Here is a 12,578-nt window from a genome sequence, read left to right as displayed (position 1 = left end):
CACCCTCTCCCTTTCTAAACTGGTCCTGCTTCCTCCTCACTGGCCTCCTGGAAGGCTTCTGCCTTGGCCTCATCACAACACTGGACACATTCTTTCAATTTCTGTCCCCATGGCTCACTGCCCCTCTAATTTCCAACGTCAAGTGAAGAATCCCATGGATCCAGTGTGGCTTTCTGAGCCAGAGTCAGGGCAGCCCACTACTGAAGAGCCTTGGGGCTGCCTCAGGCCAGAGGACAATTCCCCGGGCCAATCATCCCAGGGTGGAGGGCTGATGGGGTAGCATTCCCTAATCACATGCCTCGGAAGGTGGGGAGTATGTGGAGTAGGAGTAACAGCCTCGCAGCTATCTTCAGAGTTTCAGTGAGTCTAGAATCTCAGGGTGAGCAAGGACCTCCTGAGTCATCAGGTCCAAACCAGTGCCTGCCCACAAGCACTCACTGCAGTCCCCAACCGCCCAGGATTGGCGGCGTCACTTCCTTCTCAGCAATGCTGGGTGGGAGGAGAGAAAGGGACAAGGGATGGGAAAAAAATTCACTGACCTTCCTGCTGAAGTCAGTGTTGAACACGACTCTGGAAACATGACTGTAATAACACTGCACTTAAAGGGTGTGTCTGATTTCTATGAACATCCACTAGGCACTACAGGATGGGGAAGATTTGAAAGAGGAAGCTAAGTTCTCATATACTGTGCTGTGTTCAAAAGCCTGAGAGGATATCCTGAATTTATGTGAAAACTTTAGGGTATTTTTCATCTTTTGGCGCCTTTCGCCTCAAAGAATGTTGGGTAGTTATAATGCATTAAAATGGAAACAATGTCCCAGATTTTTGGCACTCAAATTCTAAAGTAGACACACTGCTACTCCATCTTTTGTAATACTTCCAGCACATGGGAGGTCAGGTAACCTGTGGAGTTTTGGAGGAATTTCCAAATCACACCCCAAATCTCTTGGCCAACATGGGTAGTAGTTTAGGATTCTGATTGGCATCACGGAAATCATCCTTTTAGTGGCAGTATTACTTTGTCCAAGGTGGCTGAAAAGCTTTCAGAACCAATTGACTGTTTCGTTTTTCTAGGGCTAGATGGCTCAGTCATGTTTGACTCTTTGCGACCCCACGGATTGTAGCTCGCCAGGCTCCTCTGTCCATGGGATTCTCTGGGCAAGAATACTGGATACTGGAGGGGGCTGCCATGCCTTTCTCCAGGGGAATCTTCCCACCCAGAGATTGAACCCATGTCTCCTGAGTCTCCTGCATTGGCAGTTGAATTTTTTTTTTTAACCACTGAGTCACATGGGGTCGCTAAGAGTCGGACACGACTGAGCGATTTCACTTTGACTTTTCACTTTCATGCATTGGAGAAGGAAATGGCAACCCACTCCAGTATTCTTGCCTGGAGAGTCCCAGGGATGGGGGAGCCTGGTGGGCTGCCGTCTATGGGGTCGCACAGAGTCGGACACGACTGAAGCGACTTAGCAGCAGAAGCAGCAGCTGGGAAGACCCTTGTGAAACTGAAAAAGCTGCCAGAAGCACCTAGGAGGAAGCACTGGGGTCCAAAACCAATGTAGTTTCAAGTCCACGTGGACATACACACGACCTGTTTTTTGAGCAGGTACAGGAGGGGGAAGGGAGTTACATTTTTTTTTTTTTTAAGAGCTCAAGTCTTACTAAAATCAGCTTTGAAAGTCTTAAAACTAACACTACGATCCACTTATTTTACAATGAAGCAGAGAATGACAACATCCAATGTGCACTTTTAAACCCAAGTTCACCTGAATGGCAGCTGAAAAATGCCCGATTCAGAAGGGGCTGATTTTGACACAAAGGAAACAAAGATGTATACATTCAGGGGAACACCTTAAGTAACCACTTACAATCTCAGCTGATTTTATTTTACTTGAGAGGAGAACACATGGAATAATATATTAGAAAATAAATCTTGTTAACCAGCCCTAGTTTCTCAACCTCGGCACTACTGACATTTTGTGCCAGGTAATTCTTTGCTGTGGGGCTGCTCTGTGCACTCTTGGGTGGTTCAGCAGCATCCCTGACCTCTACCCAGTAGACGCCAGGGGTCCCTACCCTCTGCCAAGACAACCAAAATTGTTCCTAGACATTGCCCGATGTCCCCACCGGAGAACCACTGTACTAAACCAAAGCAGGATTCTAGCTGTTTACAGCAAAGGCAGTTATCTGGAAATAAATTAGCTTCCCTGGAAATAGGCTGATGTGTTGTCCCTTCCACATAGTTAGCACTTAGAACTGAAGAGGGGGTGGTAGTGCTTTCCCTTTTCTGAACACGAGGTCAGATAACCAAGAGCAAGTGAATCTTCTTTGCATACATCACGTGTGCTCCCTCAGCGGTCAGACTTCCAGCTTCCTGAGTAAGGGAGACATGGGACCAGGAGACCACAGTCCCTGATCATTCCAGAAAGCGAATAACTTTTATGTTTAGGAAGACACATATTTTCCAAGTCCTGGAGACTGTTCTGTCTTGTACAAACATATCTTCCAAAAAAACTTGCAACATCTACATGCTAAGAAAGACTTTCCTTTGCATGCCATGTGGACAGGTCACACCCCCAATCCATTTCTTTTTTTTTATCGTATCTTTTTCAGATGGGACCTGGAAATCACCCAGGAGAACCAAGGGGCCCCCAAGGGCCCAACAATCCAATGTTCTTGGAAAACTTGGCTAAGCCTGTGGCCAAGAATGCTGCTTCAACCAAGATGTCCTCAAGTAAACTGTCTGCCGTCAGCCCAGGCAGGTATCTCCCTTCCCTGGTTAGTTGACTACTGACCACACTAGTGACCAAAGCCAAGAGGATGTGAGGGCCAACGCCCTCCCCAGGCAAAGGGAGCTGCCTCCCCTTACGAACCATTTCACAGAAGGCACAGGAAATGAGTCACTTGGCAAAGGGTCTCCCTGTGCAATGCCTTGCTCCAGAAATGCATGCAGCCTCTGAGGGGACCGGGGTTCCAGGAGCAAGCCTAGGATAGGAGAGGAGCCGACACATGTCACTTTCAACATGCAAAGGATGAGGGGCCCTGTGGGGCAGCCACCGTACAGATGAGCAGGTATAGCTTTGATCAGACACCCAAATACCCATCGGCCCAAATCCCTGCATGCTCTTGTTTATTTCTAAGCAGACCCCGTTAAGCTGTGGGCACTTGGCTTGATTACTCCCTGGATCAAAGCTGAATTAAATTACACGGCAAGTTTCTTTTGAGAGCGAGAGGCACGCACACAGGCCGACTCACTTTCCAGAAGCTGTCCACTTTGCCGTACACGAGTGACTGGTTCTGCCTCTTGATTTCGTTGATGTGGTGGATGTCGCTGGAGTTCAAGTGCTGCTCGACCACAAAGCCCAGGAAGCTGTTGTCTGGAGTGTGAGCTGGTGTGGAGAGGACGGGACATGGCAGTTAAAATTCAATCAGCAGGAACAAACACCAACCATTACCAATTTCACTCAAGCTGTCGCGAGCATAATTAAATGTTTTCATGTTACCTCGTTCTTTCTTTACCTGGGAAGGGGTTCAAGGGAGTGGCCTGCTCCCACCCAGCCCCAACTCCACCTTCACAGAGAACTAATTCTCTCCAGGATGGATTAACCCAAGCCCAACCCTGCTTTTCTCAGTGGAAAGTCCATCTGTTTAAAAACCATTCAGCTGCAAACTCCCCCCCCATCCTGTCCCCTCAGCACAAAGACACTGGCTCCTGACAGAAATGCCCTCATCCAGGTTATACCAACTAGTGGCTGGAAACCTGGAGGGAGCGGGGCTGAGTCCACGATCCTCAACAAGGTCAGCAGACCCTGCACGCTCTCCTTCAACTCCAGGTGTACTCACTGTCCAGTGAACCAGGCAACATCACCCTCACTCTGCACCGCCTCTAAGAATCATTCACTAATGAAAGATGTAATTCTGAATGGATGGATGGAACGAAGACAGAATAAAAGGTGAAGCTCACCGGGCTGTGAACCACTTCTGAAAAGCCAACCAACCTAAGAAAGCATGTCTAGTCTCCAAGATAGACAACTCTGAAAGAGAAAAGGCATGTTCCTCTGGATCATTCATCATTTGAATTCTACAACTTCTCTATTTTTTTTTTCATTTATTTATTCTTTTCTTTTTTGGGCCACACCACGTGTGGGATAATCTTAGTTCCCCAACCAGGTATCAAACCCTGCATTGGAAGTGCAGAGTCTTAACCACTGGACTGCTAAAGAAGTCCCTAAAACTTCTCTGTTTTAACACCTGACAAAGAGAGAAAGCAAGCCCATACCCTTCACAAACATTTATCTCTCATGTCCATAATTTTAAAAAGGAATTTCACCAGAAGGCAACCATCAGAAAACAGTCTCTCTCGAGGAAACAGAGACCCTTCTCTCCTCTCCAAACATCTGGCCACAGAACCCTGCAGAAGATGACAACCCAGCAGAGGCCCCACCACAGGAAAAGCAACTGCTTGGCTTGACTTTGACCTGAACATAACTAAAAATAACTTAAATGGAGAGAGACTGAATATTTAATAAAATCTACACAGCGACGCTCCCACCCTATTTGGTCACAGGTGGGTGGCTGACAACCCACAACTGGAGGCGGAAGTTGCTTCCCGTGTCTTGCTTTGGTTTTCCCAGGAGTTTCCCAGGCAGGAAGAGGGCACAGAAGCCCTTTAAGATGCTCCAGGGACCTGAAGGCCTGGGTCCCCCTTAGGCACCCGCAAGAAGATGAACGAGGGAGCTGGGCAGAGAGCCCTGAGCCGTGGACGTGAAGAAGCTGCATAAATACTTGTGATCACCAGCCTGTCTCCTAGGCTGCTGCTTAATGGGGGTGACAGAACGAGGAGATAATAGGGTTGTGACTGGGGAGTTGTGTGCGGTCTGGCCAATCTGTTATTTCATTTCTGCGTTTTTGAACAAGTGCCCAGAGGCAATGGCAATGGCTGCAGTTGGCTGGAAAGTAAATTACTGAATAAATTCTACTGCCAACAAGAGGCAATGGTCGCTTTTTTATTTCTCCCTCTTTTGGAAGAGCTGGCGAGGAGGGGGTTTGATGGGGTTTAGGGGAGGGGCAGAGAGCCTGTGTGCATTTGAAATGTTGATAAGGCAGTTTAAAAAAAAAATCTCTTTCTAAAACTTTTGATTCTTTGTAGAAATTCTGAAATAGAATCTGATGCTTTAAACTTTGAAATTGTGGTTTTGTCTTCAGAAAATTTATGTGGTGACTAAGCTCCATGCTTTAGATATTTGTTTCTGCAGTTCCATTATCTAATTTCTAGGTGGGCCTGTTTTAAAAAATGAAATAATCTAGCATCTAAAACACTTAACAGGTTAGAAAAATAGATCAGGTACTAAGGTGCTTTCAAAAAGAAAATGATCATCAAGACCCAAGAAGAAAAAAAAAATTGTTTGTTTATATTTCTGTGTCAAAGATTCCCCATAGCTTAAACAATAAGAGGGAGGGGAAGTAAACAACCTACTCAAAAAAACTTGTGGGGAATGGTGGGCCTTTACTATTTTATGACTGGCCATTTGGTATTAAACTAACTTGGACACTGTATGAGGAAATAATTACACACACAAGTTCTCCTCTGAAGTTTTCATCCACACACCTTACTTCAACTCTTCTCTTGTCCCCACTATAAACTTGGGGACTGACAATCTGCAGGATCCATTTAAGCAGCTCAGGTGAGACTTAAGGAGAAATAGGGTAGCACTTACAAACACACTGCCACACTTCACGAGCGCCAGGCAGATTGGCCATGTCTCTTTCCAGGCCACAGTGGACCTGTCCCGGGACACTGAGAGTCTGCAACATGAGCAGATGCTCGCCTGAGATTTGCCCGGCAGGGGACTTGGAAGTAACCACAGAGCAGGTATGCCTGGCCTCCAAGGAGCTGGGTGTCTGCCTGGTGACAAGCCCTTCAAGAGACTCCATCTGACACAAGCCTCCTTCCTGAAGCCGAGTACAGTAAACCACAAGCCACAAGAGCAGGCTGATGGATCTGCAAGGACCTTTCTGTGGAGACCTACCCTCAGGCCAAGCTTTGTTTTTTTGCTTTGCTTTCAGAAGGGAACACAAACTTCAGCTGTGTTGGGAGGGGTTCAAAGGGAGGGTATTTACATTTCAAGGTAAATCAAAGAAATCCCATCATAAATGAGACACAGGAAATCCTGTACTTTTTGGAAATCACTCCATTCTAGGAGGTAAACAAATGAGATTTAAAAAAAATAGCTGACAATCTGAGCGCTTTATAGTGATCATTTCATTATATCTTCACAAAAACCTTATAACATATTTGTACAGATGAGAAAACAGAGAGAGAGTCACTTAAACTATCCAAGTTGACATGCCAGGAAATGGCAACATTGGGATTCAGAGTCAGACCAGCTGTTCCCAGAATCCAGCCTCCTTAAAGCACTTTAATACACCGCTTCAGACACCAAGTATCTTATTTTCCGGACTCTGTGAACCGTAATGGTAAACATGCTTTATAGGAAAATAATCTTATAAGGCAGACCAGGATATACATGAAAGAACAATAAAGTATAAATATATATATGGAGTCTTCAGAATTGATGCTTTCTAATTGTGGTGCTGGAGAAGACTCTTAACAGTCCCTTGGACAGCAAGGAGATCAAACCAGTCCATCCTAAAGGAAATCAGTCCTGAATATTCATTGGAAGGACTGATGCTGAAGCTGAAACTCCAGTACTTTGGCCACCTGACGCAAAGAGCTGACTCCCTAGAAAAGACCCTGATGATGGGAAAGATTGAGGGCAGGAGGAGAAGGGAGTGACAGAGGATGAGATGGTTGGATGGCATCACTGACTCCATGGACATGAGCTTGAGCAAATTCTAGGAGAAAGCAAAGGACAGGGAAGCCTGGTGTGCTGCAGTCCATGGGGTTATAAAGAGTCAGACATGATGCAGCAACTGAATAACAACAATATGGAGTCTTTCCTCAGTTTCTTGAGCAACTTACGTTATATGTATATGGAACCGAGCTGATTTTTTCTATGCAGCAACTGGATGGGACATTGTTTCTGAGCTGACTCCCGCAATGATTTTTTTAAAGAATTACTGTTAGTTTGAAAAGTGAAAGTGTCAGTCGCTCAGTCATATCCAACTCTTCGTGACCCCATGGACTGTAGCCCACGAGGTTCCTCTGTCCATGGGATTCTCCAGGTAAGAATACTGGAGTGGGTTGCCATTCCCTTCTCCAGGGGATGTTCCTGACTTGACACACATTTTAGAGGACTCTTTCTGCGAACCAATTTTATGTGCTAGGTATTGAGGAATTAAAACATAAAGATGAGTTTCTGCCCTCATGAGGCTTACCAACTACTTAATAAAAGAGGGATAGATACACCATATTCACCAGGCAGTTATAAAGGCCTCTTTGGAAATGTAATTCACAATTTTTATCAAGTCAAACTAAGCCTTGTTTCAATGGCATAAATTCTCCCAGGTCTGATTTTTCAAACAGTCAGTTCTAAACATCTCTAAGAAGTACAAAATTCATTCTAACAGATGTCTGCCAGCCTCCAACTGCAGCTGGCCCTGCAGCTTTGGGGACCCCCACGCCACCTGGTCACCAAGGGCAGAAATTGCAGGGCCAGCTGGCCTCCCCCTGCAGCCCCACAGCCAGTCAATCACCAAGTCCAGGGGATGTCAGCTTCTGAAAACCCATCATCTCCTTGTCTCCTCTTCACCTACTTAGTTATGACCTCATCAAGTCCTGCCAAAACTTCGATAAGTTTTTCTTTTCTTTAAATAGAAACATAGTCTCAGTGTATGACTTTTCTCAGACAAGAGAGAATGATAGAAGGAAAGAAAGATGTCACCCATCAATTTTACCACCTAGAAATAACTACTATTAGGCTCCTTTTTTTCTAGACTCATGGAGCCTTTTTAATCCTCAAACCAAAATTGGATCTTACTGTGCCTACTCTTTTGTGAATTTCTCTTCTCACTTACACAATGTGTCATGGGCATCTTTCTAGGGGTGACAACCACAGCCCATCACAGCTTGTTAAAGCAGCACAGGGCTTCAGCCCCTGGACTCTCCCCATTAGATGCAATGTGCCATGGGCATCTTTCTAGGAGTGACAACCACAGCCCATCACAGCTTGTTAAAGCAGCATAGGGCTTTAGTCCCTGGACTCTCTCCATTAGATGCAATGCCCCTAGTTCTGGTCTGCCAGCATCGCTATGTGGAACTAACTGCCCTTCCCAACCAGCCATGCAATTATGTTCCATTCAGATAGCCTGAACTGGTGCCAGTCCTGATCCCTTGTCTCCCCAGCTCCCCATGCCTCCAAGGATGGGCACTTGACCAAGAGGACTCTACCTGACCATGGCTCAGTTGAAAGACGGGTTTATAACCCAAGTTCCATCTGTCACGGTTGCTCCATGATGAGTGGCAGCTACTTTTGGGGTCAAGATCTTTCTGCTACAGTCACTGAGCTGGCAGGGCAGACATCCTGAACTGTAAATGCCATCCCTGTGTCTGTGAGAGGACAGCCTGCCTGAGAATAACGCCAAGACAGAGAAATGCTAAGGCGAGATAGGTAGAGACTGAAGAGATCCTCCAAGCCTGAATCCAGCTCTGCCTAAAGCCAGTGTCCTCCCATCAGGAAGCTTCTACAAGTCTCCTATCCTTATCCATCAGAGAGCAGACAGAACAAAAACCACAATCAGAGAAAACTAATCAAACTGATCACGTGGATCACAGCCTTGTCTAAATCAATGAAACTATGAGTCATGCCATGTAGGGCCGCCCAAGTGGGATGAATCATGGTGGAGAGTTCTGACAAAATGTGGTCCACTCAAGAAAGGAATGGGAAACCACTTCAGTTTTCCTGCCTTGAGAACCCCATGAACAGTATGAAAAGGCAAAAAGATATGACACCGAAAGATGAACTCCCCAGGTCAGCAGGTGCCCAATATGCTACTGAAGAAGAGGTTGAGCCAAAGCAAAAACAACGCCCAGCTGTGGATGTGACTGATGATGGAAGTAAAGTCTGATGCTGTAAAGAACAATATTGCACAGGAACTTGGAATGTTAGGTCCATGAATCAAGGCAAATTGGAAGTGGTCAAACAGACGATGGCAAGAGTGAACATCGACATTTTAGTATTCAGTGAACTAAAATGGATCAGAATGGGCAAATTTAATTCAGAGTGTTATTACATTTACTACTGTGGGCAAGAATCCCTTAGAAGAAATGGAGTAGCCATCATAGTCAACAAGAGAGTCTGAAATGCAGTACTTTGGTGCAGTCTCAAAAACGACAGAATGATCTCTGTTCATCTCCATGGCAAACCTTTCAATATCACAGTAATCCAAGTTTACGCTCCAACCACTAATGCCAAAGAAGCTGAAGTTGCATGGTTCTATGAAGACCTACAAGACCTTCTAGAACTAACACTGAAAAAACACACACAAAAAATCCTTTTCATTAAAGGGGACTGGAATGCAAAAGTAGGAAGTCAATAGATACCTGGAGTAATAGGCAAGCTTGGCCTTGGGAGTACTAAAGGAAGCAGGGCAAAGGCTAACAGAGTTTTGCCAGGAGAATTCACTGGTCATAACAACCAGTTATGTTGTGTTCCAACAACACAAGAGACAACTCTACACATGGACATCACCAGATGGTCAATACCAAAATCAGATTGATTATATTTTTGCAACTAAAGATGCAGAAGCTCTATACAGTCAGCAAAAACAAGACTGGGAGCTGACTGTAATTCAGATCATGAACTCCTTACTGGCAAATTCAGACTTAAATTGAAGACAGTAGGGAAAACCACTAGGCCATTCAGGTATGACCTAAATCAAATCTCTTACAATTATACAGTGGAAGTGACAAATAGATTCGAGATTAGATCTGATAGACAGAATGCCTGAAGAACTATGGACGGAGGTTTGTAACACTGTATTGGAGGCAGTGATTCTAACTACCCCCAAGAAAAAGAAATGCAAAAAGGCAAAGTGGTTGTCTAAGGAGGACTTACAAACAGCTGAGAAAAGAAGACAAGAGAAAGGCAAAGGAGAAAAGCAAAGATATATCCATCTGAATGCAGAGTTCCAAAGAAGAGCAAGGAGAAATAAGAAAGCCTTCCTCAGTGATCAATGCAAAGAAATAGAGGAAAACAACAGAATGGAAAAGTCTAGAGATCCCTTTAAGGAAATCAGAGACACCAAGGGAACATTTCATGCAAAGACAGGCACAATACAGGAGAGAAATGGTATGGACCTAACTGAAGCAGAAGATATTAAGAAGAGGTGGCAAGAATACACAGAAGAACTGTACAAAAAGATCTTCACGACCGAGATAACCAAGATGGAGTGATTATTCCTCTAGAGCCAGACATCCTGGAGTGCAAACCCAAGTGGGCCTTAGGAAGAATATGAACAAAGCTAGTGAAGGTGATGGAATTCCAGCTAAGCTATTTCAAATTCTAAAAGATAACGCTGTGAAAGTGCTGCACTCAATATGCTAGCCAATTTGGAAAACTCAGCAGTGGCACAGGACTGGAAAAGGTCAGTTTTCATTCTAATCCCAAAGAAAGACAATGCCAAAGAATGTTCAAACTACTGCAAACTGCACTCATTTTACATGCTAGCAAAGTAATGCTCAAAATTCTCCAAGCTAGGCTTCAACAGTATGTGAACTGAGAACTTCCAGATGTTCAAGCTGAAATTAGAAAAGGCAGAGGAACCAAAGATCACACTGCCAACATCTGTTGGATCACAGAAAAGGTAAGAGAATTTCAGAAAAACATCTATTTCTGCTTCACGGATTATGCTAAAGCCTCTGACTGTGTGGATCACAACAAACTGTGGAAAATTCTTAATGAGATAGGAATACCACACCACCTTACCTGCCTCAAGAGAAATCTGTATGCAGGTCAAGAAGCAACAGTTAGAACCAGATACGGGACAATGGACTGGCACCAAATTAGGAAAGGAGTACGTCAAGGCTGTATATTGTCACCCTGTTTATTTAACTTATATGCAGAGTACATCATGAGAAATGCCAGGCTGCATGAAGTACAAGTTGGAATGAAGACTGCCAGGAGAAATATCAATAATCTCACATATACATACAACACCACCCTTAGGCAGAGAGCGAAGAGGAACTAAAGAACCTCTTGATGAAAGTGAAAGAAGACAGTGAAAAAGCTCACTTAAAACTCAACATTCTTTTACAAGTGGTTGACCAGTTTTCCCAGCACCACTTGTTAAAGAGATTGTCTTTAATCCATTGTATATTCTTGCCTCCTTTGTCAAAGATAAGGTGTCCATATGTGCGTGAATTTATCTCTGGGCTTTCTATTTTGTTCCATTGATCTATTTTTCTGTCTTTGTGCCAGTACCATACTGTCTTGATAACTGTGGCTTTGTAATGGAGCCTGAAGTCAGGTAGGTTGATTCCTCCAGTTCCATTCTTCTTTCTCAAGATCACTTTGGCTATTCGAGGTTTTTTGTATTTCCATACAAATTGTGAAATTATTTGTTCTCGCCCTGTGAAGAATACTGTTGGTAGCTTGATAGGGATTGCATTGAATCTATAGATTGCTTTGGGTAGTATACTCATTTTCACTATATTGATTCTTCCGATCCATGAACATGGTATATTTCTCCATCTATTAGTGTCCTCTTTGATTTCTTTCACCAGTGTTTTATAGTTTTCTATATATAGGTCTTTAGTTTCTTTAGGTAGATATATTCCTAGGTATTTTATTCTTTCCGTTGCAATGGTGAATGGAATTGTTTCCTTAATTTCTCTTTCTGTTTTCTCATTATTAGTGTATAGGAATGCAAGGGATTTCTGTGTGTTGATTTTATATCCTGCAACTTTACTATAGTCACTTTCTAACACCATACACAAAAATAAACTCAAAATGGATTAAAGATCTAAACATAAGACCAGAAACTATAAAACTCCTAGAGGAGAACATAGGCAAAACACTCTCTGACATACATCACAACAGGATCCTCTATGACCCACCTCCCAGAATATCGGAAATAAAAGCAAAAATAAACAAATGGGACCTAATTAACCTTAAAAGCTTCTGCACATCAAAGGAAACTATCAGCAAGGTGAAAAGACAGCCTTCAGAATGGGAGAAAATAATAGCAAATGAAGCAACTGACAAACAACTAATCTCAAAAATATACAAGCAACTCCTACAGCTCAACTCCAGAAAAATAAATGACCCAATCAAAAAATGGGCCAAAGAACTAAATAGACATTTCTCCAAAGAAGACATACAGATGGCTAACAAACACATGAAAAGATGCTCAACATCACTCATTATCAGAGAAATCCAAATCAAGACCACTATGAGGTACCATTTCACACCAGTCAGAATGGCTGTGATCCAAAAGTCTACAAATAATAAATGTTGGAGAGGGTGTGGAGGAAAGGGAACCCTCTTACACTGTTGGTGGGAATGCAAACTAGTACAGCCACTATGGAGAACAGTGTGGAGATTCCTTAAAAAACTGGAAATAGAACTGCCTTATGATCCAGCAATCCCACTGCTGGGCATACACACTGAGGAAAC

General features: G+C 43.9%; 1 protein-coding gene across 9 annotated transcripts in view; it reads right to left on the bottom strand.

Annotated features, from left to right (window-relative positions):
• MGAT5 (mannosyl (alpha-1,6-)-glycoprotein beta-1,6-N-acetyl-glucosaminyltransferase) overlaps positions 1–12,578 on the bottom strand; it is a 397,064-nt gene that overhangs the window by 108,346 nt on the left and 276,140 nt on the right. For all 9 annotated transcript variants that reach the window (XM_010853631.1, XM_010853633.1, XM_010853634.1 and 6 more), the window contains one exon: positions 3,259–3,392. In XM_010853631.1, coding sequence (XP_010851933.1) covers positions 3,259–3,392 — 134 coding nt within the window. The remainder of the gene's footprint in view (positions 1–3,258; positions 3,393–12,578) is intronic.

This window comes from Bison bison, unplaced genomic scaffold (assembly GCF_000754665.1).
Source record: "Bison bison bison isolate TAMUID 2011002044 unplaced genomic scaffold, Bison_UMD1.0 scf7180017864330, whole genome shotgun sequence".
NCBI lineage: Eukaryota > Metazoa > Chordata > Mammalia > Artiodactyla > Bovidae > Bison > Bison bison.
The sequence above is the reverse complement of the archived record's forward strand: the minus strand, read 5'-3'. Positions and strand labels throughout refer to the sequence as shown.